General features: G+C 44.3%; 1 protein-coding gene and 1 long non-coding RNA gene across 3 annotated transcripts in view; one reads left to right on the top strand and one right to left on the bottom strand.

Moving 5' to 3' along the window:
* Positions 1 to 21,185, bottom strand: part of SLC7A14 (solute carrier family 7 member 14) — a 111,700-nt gene that overhangs the window by 15,622 nt on the left and 74,893 nt on the right. The window contains exons 4-7 of the mRNA XM_025425567.3: positions 20,399 to 20,616; positions 11,549 to 11,695; positions 8,894 to 9,102; positions 5,866 to 6,743 (exon numbers count right to left, since the gene is read on the bottom strand). Coding sequence (XP_025281352.1) covers positions 5,866 to 6,743; positions 8,894 to 9,102; positions 11,549 to 11,695; positions 20,399 to 20,616 — 1,452 coding nt within the window. The remainder of the gene's footprint in view (positions 1 to 5,865; positions 6,744 to 8,893; positions 9,103 to 11,548; positions 11,696 to 20,398; positions 20,617 to 21,185) is intronic.
* LOC112645953 (uncharacterized) overlaps positions 1 to 21,185 on the top strand; it is a 59,339-nt gene that overhangs the window by 10,157 nt on the left and 27,997 nt on the right. For both annotated transcript variants that reach the window (XR_004812039.2, XR_003127372.3), the window contains exon 3: positions 7,855 to 8,046. This is a non-coding gene — a long non-coding RNA (uncharacterized LOC112645953). The remainder of the gene's footprint in view (positions 1 to 7,854; positions 8,047 to 21,185) is intronic.

Genomic DNA, 21,185 nt, shown 5'->3' on the forward strand with positions numbered 1-21,185 from the left:
ATAGACCGGGGGATCAATCCCAGGCCCTCTTCCCCACACATACCCTGTCCAGGACCGCCCCTCTGCCCGCAGGCAGCCTCGACTGTCAGCGGGATCCTCTCCACACTCCCTCCTTGGAATCGCACTGGCCCTGCTGCCATCCTCATCCTGGCCTTCATGATTTTTTTTTTTTTTTGCCCTTTTTAGCACGGTTTAGTTCATGAAGTTGCCAATTGTTTTCTCCTCTGTCTACAGGAGAGTTTCAAGCTTGTTTATGGGACGTATGCTCAGGAATCAATTTATCTTGATGCCCTCACTGCCTCCAGTTCATGGCCCCCTTCCTCCTCTCCTCTCCCCTTCATGACAAGAGCTGCTTTGAGTCTATTCCCCAAAGGATTTTCTTTTTTTTTTTTTTAAAGATTTTTTTTTTATTAATGATAGTCACAGAGAGAGAGAGAGAGAGGCAGAGACACAGGCAGAGGGAGAAGCAAGCTCCATGCACTGGGAGCCTGACGTGGGATTCGATCCCGGGTCTCCAGGATCGCGCCCTGGGCCAAAGGCAGGCTCCAAACCGCTGCGCCACCCAGGGATCCCCCCCAAAGGATTTTCAAATAGTGGCTCAGGTAAAGACCATAGGTGTGTCTTCTCTTTGTAAGTTATGTTTTAGTACAGGGTTTATGGAATTTGTGGCCACATCACTGTCTGTTCTAAGTCTTTAGATAAGAATGTGTTTTCTCAGAGGGGCTGAAAAGATTCCAGGTGAGAACTTGGCAGCTCTTGGGGGGCGGGGGCCCACAAGCTGGTCGACCAGATGATTACTTTATAATGAAGTCCCACAACAGTCCTGAAGCTGGTCGACCAGATGACTACCTTATAATGAAGTCCCACAACAGTCCTGAGGTCCACAACAGTAGACCTGGAGAGTGCCACCGAATAGCGTCATCACTGGTCACTGCTAGTTTCAGGCTCCCTGAGACTCTGTCCAACCCCCTGATGTGTTCTTTTACAAACTCACCTCATCTAAGAGAAAAGGGAAAAACCAAGGCTGCTCTGTGCTCATTTTGTTCGGATTATCAAACGTTTGCTATGTGTGTTATTTCTCTGAAGGAAAAGAAACAGGCTCTGAGTAATCTTGTTGGGACTTGTGCCTTATTTTACTCCATGAGTCGTGCTCATCTGAAGGTCAAAAGCTTAGCAAAAACATTGTTAGAAAAATGCTGTAATTAAGATTCATTTCAAGAAGCCTGGGTAAAAAGAAGTGCCTAAGAAGATTATCGAGTTATGACTCAGCCTAACCACGTAAATCTTCTTTTTAAAAAGTAGCTGATGTTTCATAAGAAGCTCCATTTAAAAATATCTCTACTGCTCTCCCCAGGAAAGTTATACTATGAATAGAGAAATTAAGAAGAAAAATCAGACATTTTGGAGACTCAGAAGGTTAGAGGTGGGATATTAGATCTTTGAAAATTAGATCTCTATTAGATCTATTAGATCTTTGAAAATTTTATAGGCCAATTTGGGGTTGTGGGATAGATGTATTTTACACACGTAAAAATTTGCTTTTGAAAAACAGGGAGTTTTTGTAATTAAATTATCTGCCCTGCTTACTAATGATCTTCTTATTTTTCTCTCTAGGTCCGTGGTTCTCACATTTAAGCATGCATCAGAATAATCTGTAGGGTTTGCTAAAACCCAAATTGCTCTCAGAGATTCTGTCTTGCTAGGTCTGGGGCAGAAAATCACATTTCTAACTAGTCCCCATGTAATATTGATGCTGCCGGCCTGGGACCACTCTTTGAGAACCCTGTTCTAGATCATTGTAAACCTGACTGCACATTAAAATTACCTGGAGAGGTCTAAAAAGATACCCAGTTCTTGGCCACACCAGGCCAACTTAATAAAGAAATCTCTGAGGAGGGGATCCTGGGCCTAGGATAGTGCAGTGGCAGTCGGGTGATTCTGCTGTGTAGTCAAGGTTGAGAATCTTTGTTCTAGGCAAAGCTACTCAGGTGCCAGGCTTCAAAGACCATGATGCTAGAGCAGTTAGTGGCTAGCAGCTGGGTGCTTGCTGAGCTGCAAGCTCCTGTGCTCTCTGTCTGGCCAGCCCCAGGCTGCAGGGTGACATCCTCCCATGTCGGGGAGTATCCGTTTCTGGAACGAGTTTGAAGTTTATGCTATCAGCAAGATTACAAAAGGCTCTCTGGGAGTTTTCTTCTGCTTGATAACTGGGAGGGCAGCCTGAGTCAGAACAGGTTCATGCTGTGCTATGCTTTGGCATGTGAGAGCTAGTCTCGGGGCCAATGAATCATTTTTGATTTGAAAAAGAAAGCCAGGAAAGAAATAATTCATATTACTTTCCCCAATATTTTCTTTTAAAATTCTTACAGATTTCCTTATATTTTAGAGAGAAAGAGAAAGGGGAGGGGCAGAGAGAGAAGGGGAGAGGGGGGATCCCAAGCAGGCTCCATGCTTAGCACAGAGCCTGACATGGGGCTCGACCTCACCACCCTGAGATCACGACCTGAGCCGAAATCGAGAGTCAGACGCTTAACAGTCTGAGCCACCCAGGTGCCCCTTTTCTTGTTGAAGCCCCAAACAGCACCAGATCCAGACTAGTAGAGTCATCTGCATTTTCACAGGCGAGTGGATTGAAACCCAAAGTTGCTAAGTGAACTGCCCAAGGTCCTAAGACACAGGAGTGACAGACCTGTGATTTGCACCTGGGCAGTTTGACCCCAAAGGCAAGGGTCCCTGCCACCTTCTCACTCTCGCAAAATGCCTCTGGTGCTCCAGAAATCATAGACAAGATGCAGAGTGTTGATGTAATTTGTGGGCCCCGGTACAAAATGAAACCATAGGGCCTCTTGTTAAAAAGTTGTTAAGAATTCAAGGAAGCAGCAGCCGAGCATTAGACCCAGGCGGGGCCCTGTGTGACTGCAGAGCTTGTGCCCTGTGGACCCAGCCCCGATGGTAGGCGTTAATCTGCACAAACCACAGATCCAACATTCGGATCCAGTAGGAAGGATGCTCAGGGGTGCCCTGATGGGGAGATGCGGGTTGCGGATCTGTGTGTGAACGCTGGATTTTAATAGTAGCTCTGTGAGGAGCTTCCAGTTATTCCTGTTGACCTTGAGCATGTTATTTGACCTTTCAGAGGTTCAGGTTCATCATCTGTGAAGCGCACAGAGGGAGAAGTGGGGAGGGGTACAAGATGTTGGGGTTTCTCCAGCTTAAGTTATTTCTATACCGCAGATTTACTGTGGTGGCTACACAGGGTCATGACCCCTGAACCCACACTACCTAATTTTAGTTCTACCAAACTCCAGCTGTGTGACCTCAGTGAAGTGCCTCAGTTTCCTCATCTGTAAGATGAAGGTCGTCGTGAGGATTACATACGTCAGCGTGAGGAAAGCCCTCGCATGATGGCTGGTATGTGGTAAGGGCAATATTAAGTGTTAATTATTACTATGAATCATGGCACCTGTCCTAGGACTCATGTTTTTTTCTTTAATTTGATTCACTTTTTAAATTTAAAAAATAACCATCAGATCGATGTGAGTCTATCTATCTATCTATCTATCTATCTATCTATCTATCTATCTATCATCTATTTTCTGGTGTATGTGAAAATATATATAATAACTATGTAATATTTTAAATTTTTTAAAAAGATTTTATTTATTTACTGGAGAGAGAGAGCAAGCACAGAGGGAGAGGGAGAAGCAGCATCCTTGCTGAGCAGGGAGCCCAACACGGAGCTTGATCCCAGGACTCTGAGATCATGACTTGAGTCAAAGGCAGATGTTTAACCGACTGAGCCACCCTGGCAGCCCACTATGTAAAATTTTTAAAAGCTCAAAAAATATTCATTCATATACTCTCTGAAATCAGCCCAAATATTACTGATGGAATGGTCACCACACTGTGGGTAACATTGTACTAGATATTGAAGGTCACTTCCAGCTTTAAGACTCTAGGAATGGGGACGCCTGGGTGGCCCAGTGGTTGAGCATCTGCCTTCAGCTCAGGGTGTGATCCCGGGGTCCTGGGATCGAGTCCCACGTCAGGCTCCCTGCATGGAGCCTGCTTCTCCCTCTGCCTGTGTCTCTGCCTCTCTCTCTGTGTCTCTCATGAATAAATAAATAAAATCTTAAAAAAAAAAGATTCTAGGAATGAATGAATAATTGCCTGTCTTCGTGTCTATGTCTTCAATTATTTAGCAAATACATGACTGAAATATTTTTACCTTCTTCAGTCGCTTCTACCCACAGTAGAACCTTTCCATCGGTTAGCTATATGTTCCAGTGGAAAAATACTTAAGTGGAGGAGAGGTTCTGAATAAATCATGTAAGTAGTTAAAACCTTGACGAATTAGTGGGGTTCTCTCAAGAACTCCCCTGAACGTCTAACAAAGGCTGAGACTTAGAATTGTGAAAAATTGGGACAGGATGTTTACAAGAAGACACAGGCTGGCCTTTTGTGGGGAAGAATCTGCTGGAAGACTTAGGCACTTTCTTTTGAGCACTGTTTTTACTCCACTTTCCCCTATGTAAGTCTTATCTGATAGGCTTACAGTTTTTTGTTTTTATTTTTTAAGGTTTCATTTATTTATTTGGGAGAGAGTAAGAACAAGAGCGATAACAGAGGGAGAGGGTGAAGCAGGCTCCCCACTGAGCAGTGAGCCCAACTCGGGGCTCGATCCCAGGACCCTGAGATCATGAACTTAGTCAAAGGCAGACGCTTAACTGACTAAGCCGCCCAGGGGCCCCTAGGCTTACAATTTAAATTCTACCTCCTGGAGTTCCTTTCCAGCTATTTCTTTTTTCTCATCTGAACATTAGTCATAGAGAAGTATTTATTAAGCACGCGCTGTGTTCCAGGCACCGAGGACACAGTGCTAAACACCCGTATTCCTGACCTCAGGGCTACCGATTTGTCAAGATAGTGTCTAAGGAACTTTAAAATTCGTTTTCATTTAAACATCCCTCTCACGTTATCCTGAGCACTAATCCCTAGCCATCTCATGAACATCAGCACTTATTGGGTATGAGAAACATGTAGTGTGAATATAATATAAATTGATCACAAAGGGAAATTAAAAATCTTGGGAAAGGTGCAGGACTCTTCAAAAGTGATAAAAGTAGATTTAGAAAGAGCATCTTCTGATTTACATCTGCAACTGTGAACAGTTGGGAAGCTGGCAGAGTCATATCAGTTATCAACAGAGGAAGAGAAAATCGGTAAGATGGATGGCATGATGGGTGCTTCGCAAGAGAATGATTGGAGTATCGAAGGATGAAGAAAGAATCTTGGGAAAAAATGAAAAGGTCTTGAATATTTTATAAAAGTCAATATGAAGTGGGGATGTTAAATGGTATAATTTATTTAGTCAGAAAAATTATGCCAAAAAATCCACACTTAATTCACACTTTGCTCATTTAAAAAATTAGGGCATGATTGGTATTTTAATTTTATTTTGTCAAATGTAAGAAAAATTGCGTTTTTTTCCCATAACTTTTAGTTTCTAAGCCAGAATTCCAGTCAAAGTTTTCTACTCTCACTTTTACTGTGCTATTTTCATCCCTTTATTATGTGGATTCATTTTAAGTGGACTTTTTATGGAATTCATTATCCATAAAAAGAATGTCCAGTAATAATATTCAATGAAGTGATGGATTGATCGGCATCATTCTTCAGAACCAGTGACCAAGACTGTAACAGGCAGAAACTGGCTTTCTTGACTCTAATGCACAAAGCAAAGGTCCATAGACCGAGCCAGATTTCTCTTGCAATGGAGATGCCTAGTCCAGCTAGGAGGCAATTTTGGGATAAGCCGGTTCAAGGCCTTGAGAGGGAACTCTCAAGGCTCCAAAGGAAGTTGCTTACCCACAAAGCACCAGACTGCAAACCGGATCCATGTGATGGTGGAGAGCTTTAGCATGAGATAGATGTTCACCAGCATGGCAAAGGCAGGCACGAAGGGGAGGCAGGGGGCCATGTAGGGCAGCTTTTTGGGGTTCTCTGGCTGCTGCAGGATCACAAACACCAGGGCGCTGATCAGCAGCACCATCAGAACAACCAGGAGGATGGCCCACCAGCTCTGCTCTGAGATGTAGTCGGAACCAAAGATGATGAAGGAGCAGAAGATGAACATGAGGATGAAGAGCAGGAGCACACAGATGGTCACCGTGTGCCCTGTAGCTGCCGTGGGCCGGTCCATTTTGCCTGGAAGGCCCAGCCGGATCCTCATGGTATAGTAACGGGGCCCAATCAGCTTCTTTAACTTGATGAGATAAATGTTCTCAGATTCATCAGCTTCTATGCCTGTGGTCATGTCCACGGTGCCGTAGTTGGGATGGTTCACGTTGTAGGTTGACTTGTCTGATTTGCCTATGAGCATCTCGTTGTCTCCCAGAGATGGTAGGTTTTTGGCTCCACATGTGTTGGTGGCTGGGCCAGAAAACTCTTCCCCTTCACTCACAGGAGAACAAACTTCCTTCTCACAGTCAGCCAGGACTCCCTCCTTCTTCTTTGTGTGCTCCTGGGACAAGAACTTGACAAAACCATCAATGTCACTCTCCGGTTGGTATCGAAGGAGCAAGACGCAGACAGAAACCAAGGTGTAGGCAAGAAGTGTGCCGATGGACATCATCTCTATCAGGTCTCTCAGGCTGACTAGTAGAGAGAGCAGAGCTGCCAGGAACCCTGACACAATGCAGGCCACCACCGGCGTCTCCGTGTAGGAGCTCACGTGGGCCAGGAACCTGGAAGGAGGGGCAAGCAGAGGGTTAGCAGGGAGCTACAGATGGTGACGGACTCTACCCTGGCTGAACTCCTCCTGGTTCTGCTCCTCCAACTTACTTCTGGGTTCCCTGCTTTCACTACTGTGGCTATTCCTACTGCAGGATTTGGTTCCTGGAATATAATTTTAAAAGAATTTACTTTAATGCCTTAGTTTTGAGGCAAACTTCTCTATTAAAGTTCCTACTTCATTATGTGATGTGAAGGGTTGATTGAATCTAGGAAGGATGTCAGAAACCTGAGTTGAAGTGCAAGCTTTGCGAGGAAGAAGTGATAGGTGGAGAATTCATATACCTGCTTGGGGTTCCCTAGATCCATGTTACCCAAAGTGTGGTCAATCTATGGATCAGCAGCATCAGTATCACCTAGGAGCTTATTAGAAATATGTATTTTCAGGTTTCACCAAAGACCTATTTTATCAGAATCTCTGGGCATGGGGCCTAGCCAATTATGCTTTAGAAAACTTCCAGTGGATTTTGATTTATGCCAAGCTTGAGGAACACTGCTCTACAATGAAAAAGCAGGGGTTTTGGTTGGCAAAATAGCACAATAATTCAGAACACGTGCTCATAGATTCAGGCTAAATCCAGCCTGAATCCAATTACCCACTGGAGAAGACCAACAGAGGTGAATGAATGGCAGATGCTTCTTAGCAATTCCTGTGGGCCTTAAGTCAGTTCCTGCTTTCCTCCTCACTCTTCTCCTATCCTCTCTTCCATTTCTCTCTTCTTTTCCTTTCCTTTTTTTTTTTTTTAAAGAGAGAGAAAGAGGGAGCATGTGTGGGGGTGGGAGGAGGGGCACAGGGAGAGAGAGAATCTTAAGCAGGCTCCATTCTAGCGTGGGGCCTAATGTGAGGCTTGATCCCACAACCCTGAGATCATGATCTGAGCTGGAATTGAGAGTCAGCCACTTAACCAACTGAGCCACCCAGGTCTCCTTTCCTTATTTTCGTGTTTTACACATGCTTGGGATCCCAGCATCTTTCTTCTTAGTTTTCTTTGACAGTGGAAAGACCTGTCGGATGTGTGAAGTTGTCACATCTCCATGATAATCAGTTCTTCTTGATCTGTCCAGCTCCCCAAATATGGCAGCTCTGACCTGGTGATGACTTCGAGGGTATGCAGGGGAAATGAAGCAGAAGATGACAGCCGATGGCAGACAGTCCCTGACAGGATCCCCCCATACCCCTGAGAGCTCCTTGGCCTCTATGCTTTATGACTAGTTTGGCGCACCTGAAGAATGCCTTTGCTGCAGGGCCCTCATACGGTAAGCACTGGGAACCAAGAGGTGGGCCGCATTCCCTTTGTGTTCACGGGCAGATTGACCACTTCATGGCCAATGTAGGGGCTAGAAGCCCATATATTGGTGTGGGTAAAAATCTGGTCTTTAGAGTCAGACAGTCATGAGTTTAAATACTGCCCCCTACTCAGCAGCTGGGGGATTGGGGCAAGTTTTTATTTATTTTTATTTATTTATTTATTTTTTACCTCTCTGAGTATTCTCATCTATTCTATTCATCTGCAAAACAGAGTCATTGTGACAACTAACTAGGATACTATATACAAAGCACCCAGGACAGTGCTCGCTTCGGCAGCACATGTACAAAGCGCCCAGGATCACAAATGTTCAATAAATGGCAGCCATTTTTGCTACGTTATTAGTCTCTGTTCAGATGGTCTTATCCTCCCTGCGACAGTAGCTTTGAATGTTTTCAGCTTCAGAGGGGCAGTGGAGAGATGGGCAGTACCAGTCCTCAATGTGAGGGGCAGGCCTAAGATGTTCCTGGGATGGGTCCTTCCTTCTGGAAGCCAGCCGGTGTGACAGTTGGACACCCACAGTCTTCACAAGGGAACACACAATGCCAAACAGGAGGGGAGGGGCCGTTAGGGGAACATTTCAGTTGGTGCTAGATTGAGGGACCCAGACTCAAACTGAGGGACTCTTTCAGGGCTTGCATTCTCTTCACTCAAACTCTTTGTCAGGATATATGACAAATTCCATAGTCTCTGTGACATATACTCACATCAAGATTATAGTCAGGCTGACAGTGGGTGACATTCTCCCTGGACAGGCATGCCGGAATAGAATAAATTTCATGGAGCGTGGCCCTTACCTGAAGAGGAGCCCATCACCAGCCATGGCATAAATGACCCTTGGCATTGGGAAGAGGGAGCCCAGCAAGCTGACCGTCAGTCCTGCAACTGACCCAATGGCCACTACAAATTTTGCAGCATAGAACCCATGAGCCACAAACATCTCCATGAGTGGGGATTCCGTGTCGATGGCATTGTATGGCACCATCAAGGTTAAGATCATGCTCACCTGTTAAAACAAGAGAAAACATGGCTGGAGGTAGAGAGGACTATCAGCATGGACAGATGTCCCATAGGAGACAAAGAGACCAAGACTCTGGATTTGCCACTTGACGGCATGTGCCCTTATTTAAACCAGTCCTTTGGCCTCCAGAGCTCTTGGTCTCAGTATTTTCTCCTCACGTTAGAATGTAGTGGACTTGAGTAGATGACCCCCAACGCCTCCTCCTCTGGCCCTTTCACATCTGAGGAATAAGTATGTGGGTATTTAAGCCTCACAACAACAGAACTACATGGACAGTTCAATGAAGGGCAGATAGTACCAAGTGGAGGAAACTACAGCCAAAGGCACTGGCGCCAGGGCCTAGCAGTGACCATGAGCACCCTGCCCACATGGGCGAGACTCTCATTTCTTTTATACTTTCAGGGTCCTATACAGTCTTAACTGTATGCTCCCTTTCACCATGAAGCCCAGAGATAGAAGATAAGTGGTCAGAGGTCCGTAGCCAGTTAACAGATGGGACCCAGATAAGACTCCTATTTCCATTTCCTCTCTGTAGCTCAGTGTCAGGAGCCAGGCAGACCAACAACAAATTATGGCATTAGGATGGAACCCAGTTCTGCTCTGGGGTTGTAAGAGTGGCTCTGCTTAGCCAGGAATCACTTGCCTTCCAGGACTACCTTCCTTCATATGTCATAAATCTGCCATAACATCCCTTCCTCTTGTCTCTGGGCAATGAAGCTACTGGTCAAAGGCCAGGCTTCCCCTGGCCAGCAGAGGCCAATGCTGGCATCCGGAAGGGAGTTCAGACCCTGAAAAGGAGAAGGTGGTGCATTTCCAGACCACTGGGAATGCCATGGGCTGCTAGCGAGGACAGCCAGAGGGACCACCATATGTCAGCAGTTTGGCTCTTCTCCTGGTGATGGAATGGCAGCCTGCTAACCAGTACAACACCAAACAGCCCCTGAGGCATGGGCAAGGGCCAGGTGTTTTCGAAGAGAATGTTTCCCAGCAACCTCATCACTTACAACATCCCCTTTGGGAGTGGGCTGGAGGAGAGTGGGATTGATTCCTACAGCAATTTGCTTTGAGCCTACTGCTCACGTTAGATCAGGATGGGCAAAACGTGGGTAGATACATAGAAGTACTCGGTAGTCTACAAAGCACTATTCTAGGAAAGGAATTGTGATTATTAACCTTATTTTCTGTGCCGCAGGGGTTGGCCCCTGGGAGAGGGGGGAGTATGTGAGGGAGCAATAAGAGGGGAAATGCAGAGCAGATGGTCTCTGCTGCTCCCCTCACACCACCCCCACTCCCTACTCCCTGAACACTCTCTGCAGGGATAACCAGGGTATGGATAAGATGAAGCCACTTGCCTATGTGTGCGTAGGGGGAGGTGATAATTGGCCCACTCATGAAACAATGGTGAGAGGCAGCTGAATTCCTGTAAACAACATCCAAGGCTGCTCTTGGGTTTTCCTTTGCTGTCCAGGACAATCTTCTTTTGCAGCTTGCCTCACTGATCAAGCCAGCCACTGCTCTGGCTTTCCTAGTTGCTAAAGACGTTTCTGTTTTGTTTTAGTTTTTGGGAAGGAGGTGCTTTTCCTATGCTATGCAGCAGGGGTAGCAGAGCTGATGGGGCACATCCCCAGCTGCTGGCTCTTTCCTATTTGTGGTAACTGAAGTGAGTGGGACCCTCAGGGATTGGGGCATTTGTGTAACCACATACCTATTGGCTTGTCAGCTGGTTCTCTCCATTGCCAAGGGCAGAGGGGGGATATTGGTTGTGGTGAACTATTTCCGTGATAGAAATTCTGGGATGGGAGCTGAGAAATGACACATCCTAAGTGTGAAGAGAATCTCAGGGAGGTGATCCTGAGAAGACAAGGCTGAAGGCTTCTTTGGCAGGAAAACCTTAAAGAGAAGCTTGGAGCCGTATAAAAAGAGGGAGCAGCAGTAGAGAGAAATTGCATTTCCCCTGAGATTTAAGGGGAAGAGTGTCTCTAGAGGATGATGTACTCTCTCTCCCCACTCTGGGAGAGCCTTGCCTCTCGCTGCCGGGAAGCTCCCAGAAGACAGAAGAGCATTGAGGAGGGTGCACAGAGGTCCACAATGCCTCTGCTTGCACACCCACCCGTTACTGCCAGCCTATGATCTGAGCTCCTTGGACAGCAGCCCACTCCCTGTACACCATCCCCTGGGCAGCAGCCGACACCCAGAGCCTGTGTGTGGGGAGGAGTGGGATGGAGACTTGGAGGCCAGGGCTGAAGTGAGGGCCTGGGGCTGCTGCTCTCCAGTTTGGATAGAGGGTGTGTGGACACATGCATACAGACACTAAGATAGCACGACAAAGGGGTCGCTTCCTGACACTTCCTGTAACCCAGTCCTGGAGGTACATTTTAAGGCTAAACATGACAAGACCATCAGGATGGTCCCAAAAGGATATAGTACTTACAGATACATATGCTGTCAGGCAGATGACCAGGGAGGCGGTGATAGCATAGGGGATGGACGTGTTTGGATTCTTGGCTTCCTCTCCGGTGGTGGCGATGATGTCAAAGCCAATGAAAGCATAGAAACACGTGGCTGCTCCTTGCAGCACCTGGTGGGACAATGGCATTTCTCAGACTCAGAGTGTCAGGGCAGCACCAGGGCCTAGCATGTGGTATGACAACTGCCCAGTGTCTGGGGACGTTACTGAGCAGCGTGGGAGTAACGTGGCAGAGCTTGTGCTCACTGTTTGAGTTCTGATCTCCTGTACTTTCTAGCTGTGTGACCCTGGGCAATTCCCTCATGTGTAAAACAGAGATGAGGAGAATTTTGGCCAAATAAGAACTGCTGTTCAATACATTCAAATCATTTTTGGAAATAAATGGGGTTGTAAGCGAATCAATGAATTGGCTATCTTTGTGCCTTGGGGGAACTCATTAACCTCTCTGTGCTTTATTTTCATTCAATGGTGCTCATCCACAATCAGAGGGTGTGTGACTTCCTTTAGTAGATGTTTGGAAATGTGAGGAGCCACTTGTGCTGGTCATGGAGACATGGGGCATGTGCTTTCAGCATTTAGTGTACAGGGTTCAAAAAACTGTCCCTGCCCAAATTACCACTAGTGCCCCTGATGGATCATCTCTGTGGTAACTTCTAGATCTGAAATGGTATAAAAGATGTTCAGATCTTCAGATATCCTATTGTCTTTCATGGGAAGACGGGTAGCGACAATCGGATTTTTCTACTCCTTTGGGTGCTTGAGTGACCCAGTTAGGCTCTAAGGCAGGAAAAGATATGTGGTAAGAGGCAGCGTAGGGCTGTGGAGGTGGTATCCAGTGACATCTGCTGGATGTCTGTTGGACAGGAGGCTGCATGGCTCCAAGGGTTGTTGATAAGTCAAGACATCAGTGAGAGTCTTCCCGTGAGGGGTATGTTACTTTCTTCCAAAGAATCAACTAAAGTTTAAGCAAAGTTTCCCCACCTTAGCATTCTCAGTGTCAGCAGAGAGTAAAAAGTGTGCCTCTTCCAATGCTTGGGGAATGTCCCTTTAGGGGAGGGTGAGTGAGTTTTTCTAGATCTGTATACATAGGGTGAGGGGCCTCGGCAGTATGTAAGCTCTAGCCAGGGGTTCAGGAGTGAGATTTGTTGTCGGATGGACCATTTTTTCCCCTTTTCTCCACAAACAGCTTATAAATGATGAAATTCAAAACATGTGCCAAGAAGATAAACTGTGCCCAAATGTTCACTCTTAACCTTTTCCACTGGTTTCTCCATAATTAACGACAAAATACTAAGTGCTGGAACCTACCAAGTACACTACAAGCTGAAGATCTTCTCAAACCTCAAAAGCAAGTTTTGCTCACTTGTAAAATGACTTGGTCATTTCTATGGTCTCTCCCATTAGGATTCTAAAGTTTCGATTCCCTAATTGGAGGCTCTTCTCCTGGGGTCCATTCAACTCAGGGGGCCTGTGAGTTTTGCTGGGAAGAGATTACATCTTTATCTTTACTAACCTCTGATTGAACATTAGCATTTCTTTTAATTACAACTGTAGGTGACAAACAGTACCTGCGACTTTGTCGCCAATAGCAATCAGATATATTTCCATAATAGATTGTTGCAGAGATGTTGAAATATTGCTGGTGCTTTTTGCTGCTTCCAAATTATGATATTTATTAGACATAGATATCAATCTTTAAAACAATATTAGAGCATAGGACCTTGTTATTATATTCCAGTTTTAAAATATTTAAAACTATATTTTTATATTTGATTACTTTTGAATTCCTATGTAATTAGGTTATCCGTTTATAAACATGATTCTTAGAAGGAATTCAGAGTCTTCACCAAACTGCTAAGGAGAACGTAGTACAAAATAGTCTAAGAACTCCTGGTCTATTGTAATAACTCAGGTAGAAAGAACTTCTCAAACAAGCAATTGTTCTCGGAGGGCTACTTTCTGGTAGGAGAGTTAAAACTTCTAATTTCACTTCAGTTAAGCCCTTCATTTCGGGGAACTGAAAGTGTTTGGGCCTCCAGACAAGGAGAGAAAACAGACCTCACTTCATTGTGCATGGAGGTTCACAGGTTTGGAAATGTGCTTGTTTTCACTTGTCTAGAAAATGTTTTTGGTCTTTAGGGAAGAACAGATGCTGGGATTGCAGACTCCTTAAATTGCCCCCATCAAGGAAAACCTTGCTTTAAGATAGCTTCCAGAAAGTAGGTTCTGCTTTCTCTTCCTTTAACATCCTTCATCCCTTATACATACATGCACATGCACACAACTGTAAATCATACAGATCTGTTATGACAATCGGTCTGATGATGTATCAGCTCCCAGTTAGGATGCCCCAGGGCTACAGGGCTACGCTATTTGATGTAGTCAGTGCCAGATTGAAAGTTCCTAGAGGTTGCCAGCCCTCACTACTAAGGAAAGTGGGGTGGAAGTGTCTTAAATTAGAACTCTGGGGTAAATCTACCTAGAACAAGACGAGAGGTTTATAAGCCACACCATGTGAGGAATCACTGGGGACCTAGGGATGTCTAAGTGGAAGAAAAGAAGACTCAGTGGAAGATATGGAGGATACCTTCCAATTTTGAAGTACTGACCATGCAGCAGTTGGAGAAGTATACTACAGGCTTCAGAGGGAACCCCAAAGCCATATAAGGTTGGGGGTGAGAGGGGCAGCCATTGGATTTGGTTAGGAGAGCCAATTTTGTAGACTGTCAGACGTAGGGTGCTTCTGTCACATATAAGCCTGGTGACCTGGAACAAATTCCTAACCTCTTGGAACCTCATTTTCTTAGATGGAGGTGAAAATAGGATTTAATTCACAGGGTTGTTACAAGGATTAAATGAGATAATATAGTTCACTATACAGTCATAGACTACAGTACGTACTTAATAAATATTAGCTCTTACCAGTGGTGTTTTTAAATTACTATCGTAAGTTTTTTAGTACAAATGGAGCCCCAAGGCATAAACAAATTTCTCCTCCTCCTTGTTTCTTTTTATTAGAACTAGATATATATATATTTTATTAACTGTTCCCAAGTGCCAGGAAGTGTGCTTTGTGATAGGGCTACAGTCATGAGCAAAAGTACTCTGAGCTTAACCCCCTGGGGCTTCACTGCCGGACCCAAAATGCAACCGTGACTGTGATAATAAACTGAACAAGATTAATAGGTGTCTATATTATCTGTTAAACATGAATGCTGCTATTTTGCAAACAACTGAAAGAATAGATGGTAATTACTGATAATTATGAGATACCGGAATATCGACTATGGTCAAGTTGGGAATAGAGAGAGAAAGTTTGCAAAGAGAATGTCTGTTAGCTTGAATTCCCTATGCAGACCTAGAAAGCCATATGGTTGAAGGATGACTGGGCAGATCAAAGGTGGACATTTAGACGTTCTACTGCATGAGGCAGGAAAGAGAATTTAACTCCGATGGTTTAAATGAAATGATTTCAGTGAAGGCCCTATTGGCTTAGTCGAACAGGGAGCAACCATCGAGGGGCTTTCTGAAGCATAGAGCAGAATAGAAGGATGGATAATGGATCTAGGGAGAGAGGGGGGAAGTAGAAAAACCCCCAGAATACCTGCCAAGATCAAACAGACCCTGATCTAACAAGATATAGATTGAATAAACAGATTATTGAAGAGAAGATAATACAATTAGCAAATAAGGTCACCTTTTTACTTAAGTTAGTTTGAATGAGTTTTTCTTCCTGGCAAGCAAATGACCCCTAATTGATAAATACAAAAGAGCCAGGAAGTGGAACTATGTATGAGTGTGTCTCTACCCTCTTGACCACTAAAACTACTTTCCACTTCACTCTCTCCAGACCTTAGATCTGGCCACTGGGATTTATGATTAGGATTTCCTTCCATGCATGGAAGAATGTGTGTGTGTGTGCTTAGGAGTGAGAATCTATGAACAAAACCGGTGGGTGAAATGTGTGTAAATGTGTGTTTCTCGGTCCACTGGTACTTTATCCTAACTTTTAGGAAACGTTTTACACAAATAACAAATAGTATTGACTTTTGAATTCGATGACATAAGCAGAGATAGTTTTCCAAAGTCAAGCTGGTGTAGCTGCTCAGCCGGCTGATCCAGATCAGCTCATCCCTCTACAGAGCTTTTGTGGGGAAGCAGCACGTGCCTCAGTCGCTGGAGCTTACTTAGTTGTCAAAAGCAATGTCACCAGTGGCGTGCTATTTCAGCATGTGGAGTCCCTGAAAACTGGCCCCCTACGTCTCACTGAAATTCCAGAGGCATAGGAATGAGGCAGCTCTCCGTATTCCGCGTTGGCCAATCTGCCAGATGCCTAGGAGCTAATTAGGCACCTTTATATAATTCACTCCCAAGGTAACAAGACAAAACTCGGACTTTAATAGCATTTTCTACCACCCTCATGCTCCAGATCTATTAGCAGCCTGTCCACAGTGACAGTGGAATGTGTTAATAGGTTCCAGCAAATGAATTAAAATGTGGAGAACATGAAAAACCAACTTTTCCTTTGTTTGGAGGTGGCCAGCATTCCCCACAAATACTTGCCAAGGACCATTTTCCTGGGAGCTGTTTGTGCGGTTAGAGTGTCTTATTTGGTTAAAGGAAAACCATAAGATAGCATCGAGAACAAATAACACACAGGGAATACACATCCAACAATGTTCAGGGGCTGAGGAACTGCAGATGGAAGCAGGGGTTCAGCCGAGGGCCAGCCGTTACTTGATCTAGAGAAAAATGTTTGTTGTTCTTTGGCTCTTCAAGACGAAAGAAGCATTTGACCCAGAACCTGTAAGTGAGTAAACGATTCCTTAAGCTATTTTCTTTGGAAGGATGTGGTTGGAGCAGGGAAACAGTAAGCTTATGAGGGGTCCATGGCCAGAGGACAGATTGTTCATTATTAACCCTTTCAAAGCACTTGAGAAGTGTGTTTCGAGTTCTGTAATGGTATCTTTATAAATAATCTCCTACACAATGATCTTCTTCATCCCATTCTACCTGAAGTGGTTGAAGAATAAAGTGGATTAGAACTCTGAAGTAGGCCCCTTGTCAGGGGTAAGGGTCAGGTTTTCCCTAAAGAGAAGTCCATGTAGCTGCCAAGTAGGCGACTCACTTCTGTTGACAATTGTTAGGTAACAGAATAGGGAGTGTGTTTATTGACTTGGTGGATGACATGTTCATGAGAGGGTGTCAGACCTTAAAAATTAGGATCCAAATTCAAAGTGACCTTGCTAGGGGTGCCTGGGTGGCTCAGTCGGTAGAGCATGAAACTCTTGATCTTGGGGTCATGAGTTCAAGCCCTATGTTGGGTGTAGAGCTTACTTAAAAAAATAAAAACAAAAATAAAAACAAAGTGGCCTGCTGGACTGGAAAAGTAACCAGAAAATAAAGTTAAGAAAGAACAGGTCCAGGCTAGTTTGCTAGGGAGGAAATGTACTATGCAGAAATCCAAGGCCAGGCAGATAGGAAAGAGGATGAGTCAGCACCATCCTCACACTGGGCTGTCCTTTGTGCTCAGCTGATACTTTTAGTCACAGCCACTAGAACACATATTTGAATTTCCTGCAGGGTTAATATATTTGCAGTGAAAAATACAAAATCCCAGCCATACTTTTTTTGGTGACGAGTGACAAACCTACTCAAGAAAGGTTGGGTTGGAGTGAGGTTCATGAGGCCAAAGGTGCAAAAAAAAGATAATTGGTCCCATGTGTCCAAACCCAGGTTGAAGGGTAGTGGAATAAATAAGGACTCAACCAGGACTGGGATTGAATTTCAGCTCTATTATGATGTAGATCTGTAACCTTCACTTTTCTCAATTTAAGATATATTTTTTAAATTTTTTATTTATTTATGATAGTCACACAGAGAGAGAGAGAGAGAGGCAGAGACACAGGCAGAGGGAGAAGCAGGCTCCATGCACTGGGAACCTGACGTGGGACTCGATCCCGGGTCTCCAGGAAGGCGCCCTGGGCCAAAGGCAGGCGCCAAACCACTGCGCCACCCAGGGATCCCTCAATTTAAGATATTTTGATGTAAAAGTAGAGATCAGGGCTGTTGTGAAGCTTACATGAAAAGTGTATATGAAAGTGTGTGTCACAAAGAAAATGGTAAGTTAAGAATGGCATCCTTTCATTTTTTAATGCTTGGCTTCTGATCCTTTCCTGCTATAAAAGCTAGTGAGAACCTGGGTGTATAAATGGGAGCCCCTAAGGCTGGTTTGATTAGTTCCTTCCTCCGTGAGGTGGATTGCTAACTATCCTGAAGAGGGATATGGGGTCCTGGAGTGGGAAGAGGAGACCCCCAAAGAGAATAAAGACCCCAGAACAAAGTCCAGAGGACAGGTTAAAAGACTGGTTCATCTTCATCAGCCTGGGCCAAGGGCATTTGCACAGAAGAGATTACTGGCTTCCAGTCTTACATGGGGCCTAGAACTGCAATGTGTGGTATTCGGGTGACCTCTTAGGAGAATTTTGAAAATTAGACATGAACTAAGTAATTGCAAAAAATTTTCAAGTTGCTTTGCTATTATGTCTTAGTAAACAATGCACTTTGGCCGGGTCAGGTTTATACTCTCACCTGAAGGTGAGAAAAGAGGCTAGACCATGTCCTAGTGTTCCTCCTCACTCTAAGATTCTACGACTTTGCAAATGTTTAAAGGAGATGAAAAACATAATGTGTTGGATTAATTATCGTATTACATTTTTTTAGAAGGCTCAGAAACAAAGGGTGGTCATGCACAAGGTAGACCATGCAGTAGAAAGTGCTTTGGAGTCACCTAGACCTGATCAGGAATTTCAGTCCTGGCACTGATGGTTAAGTGACTTCAGGTAAGTTCCCCAGCCTCTCTGAATCTTGGATTCTCCATCTATTAAGTTAGGCACAGCAGCACCTGCTTTAAAGTTTTGTTGTAAGAGAGCACAATGCTGGGCACCAAACAGGTAGTCGGTAAACCCTAAGTCCTCCCTCCTATGATTATCACTATTGCTAACCATACCATGTGTACCAAAAAAAAAAAAATTCATCTAAGTTGTTATCTTTTTGGCAAACATTTGGTGCAATTAGTTTTTCCCTCTGATGAGCGAGAAAACCTCAAAGCACAGAAGTTTGCTGTTGGCCAAAGTCTTAACAGTTAAGTCTATGACCCCAAAATTTCTCAGATTGGGAAAAAAAAATGGTGAGAACATTATCATGTGCAAGGATGAAAATGCAGTTGAGTTCTGGAAAAACACTTTTTTTCTTTGCCACGCTTGTAATTTATTGTTTCTTTTATTTGATAGGAAAGGAACGGTTTGTATTGTAAGAAAATATAGACTCGGGGATCCAGAATGGGGTCAACAGTGTTTCTTTGTCTCTTCTGGTTTTAACCAGTTTCAGGATTTATTCATTTCAAGGAGGAGGAGGGATGAACTTTGTGGTACCGTGGAATTCTTACAGATAAGCAGAAGACTAGAAATCTTGGCTTAAATTGCTCTTTTGCTTATTTCTCTTCATTGAATAGTGTGGCATGGTTGAGAATAGAGAGGAGTTATTTTGAGTGTTTTCCAAGAGAGATTTCTGGTCGCTGGACATCTTGGAGGAAAACCAGTCTAAGCAAAAGATTTTTACAAAAACGAATCTGGTGGAGTCCCGGACTTACTCTCTGCCAGTGGTAGGCAGGTGTTCCTCCCTTGGCCTCAGTTTCCTTACCTGCTAGGTGAGGGGTAGAAGCAGGTGATTTCTAAGATCTTCCCCAGCTCAAAATGTTCTACTATTTTAAAAAATATTTTATTTAAATTCTGAGTTCTACTATTTTTAAAAAAGGAATAGGTAGTTGAATTTTACCAATGAATTCATAAAGTAAGCGTTTTTAGTCATACCAGAAAAAGGATCCAGGCACAATTTAGAACTACTTGTCAGTATAAAGACTTTGCCACTCTGACCTTCCCATTTTTCTTTAATGTAAGCCTCACCACCCAAATCATGAGGATGAGATCTGAGAATGCCCTTTTGGTCCTGCCCACTCTCTGGCCAACTGCAAGACCACGCTAGGTGGACTGGGAGTGGACTTCTCTGCCATGAACCATGTCACAAGAATGGGACTTATGACCAGCCCTCATTGTGCCCTCTCAGCAGCACCTAGACCTCAGTGGGGCTCTCTCTATATTGGGTCAAATATTGGGATTACATCTAAAAACTGTTCTTGACCTTGTTCTATACCTAGGCAACACTCATCCCTTTACTGCTCTTCTGGCTCCATTGCTGCCTTGTCTATTTGGGGCTGTCTGTCTCTCCAAAAATACTCCAGAGGGATTCTTTTAGACCAAGCTGTTCATTTACAAGCTTTACAGTCAGGGAGTCCGGGCTTTGGATCTTGACTCTGTCACTTATATTGTGCACTTAATAGTGAGTCCCCTGACCTCTCTGAGTGTGAGTTTTTCATCTGTAAGGCCAGAAGGTAAATATCTTCCTTGCAAGATTATTAAGACACTTAAACATTACATGCAGAACACCTAGCATAAAAAAAAAAAAAAAAGAACACCTAGCGTAGGACTAGGCATATTTCACGTGGCCAAAACATCAAATCTGTTATGGTCATTTGCATTAAATAAGATCTCAATGAATATTTGTGAAATAAGTAAAAAAATGATATAGGAATCATTTTTTCAGAGCACGCCAATTAAGTTCAGATAAAAAGGGATGAAAACGGTGCTATGAAGATTATGGGACAGAGCAGCATTTTTTGATAATATGTCTCAGACTAGCTACAGGGTGGAAGGCTGAATGTGCAATAGCCAAACAAGGCTTTAGAAATGAACTCACCCCTGACCAGCCATGGGGCAAGAACTGGCCCTCAGCCCAGTATTTCCCATTGATGAAGAAGAGGCCTGTAATCATGATGAACACCCACACTGCCAGGTTCAGCACGTTGAGGACGTTGTTGAAGCCCACAGAATTCTTCACCCCCAGCGCAACAATAATGGTGACGATGACTGCAATCACTAGAGCCAGAAGGTCAGGGTATGATTCTTCACCTTTCCCTAGAGGCCAAAGACATGAGTTAATATTGTCCAGGGGAAAAAAGGGGCATGCAAACTCCCGGCACCCCCTCAGAGCACTTGCACTCAGCTCTGGCAAGGGAGACCAATGTATCATAGAGGGAGGAGAAGTGTGTGTGTACAGGCATGTGTGTCCACATATGTGCTTGTGTGCAAGTGTGTGTATGTGTGAGCATGTGTGCCTACACTGTGGTCCATAAGTGTCTATTTACAAATGGGAAGGTCTTGGTATATAGGTCAGAGGACCCGACCTCCCTGGACCCAAAGTTGGGACACACGAAATGACAATGACAACATAGCCCATGGAACCATGGCATAGAATATTTGAGGTCAGAACTGCCCTGAAACACTCATGGTGTATATATGGGTTTAACATGTTATTTGAAAACTGGCTTATCTTCAGTGTTGTTCGCTCCATAGTGCATAAATTTTCCATTCCATTCCTGCAATCTTTCATTTGTAGAAAGTTTAAAAATGTGTATCTTTGAAAACTATTGGGAGAAGAATGTTCTTTGCATTTATGTGTATGCGGTTGCAGAGAAAATAAGCAG

Source organism: Canis lupus, chromosome 34, assembly GCF_003254725.2.
Source record: "Canis lupus dingo isolate Sandy chromosome 34, ASM325472v2, whole genome shotgun sequence".
Classification (NCBI taxonomy): domain Eukaryota; kingdom Metazoa; phylum Chordata; class Mammalia; order Carnivora; family Canidae; genus Canis; species Canis lupus.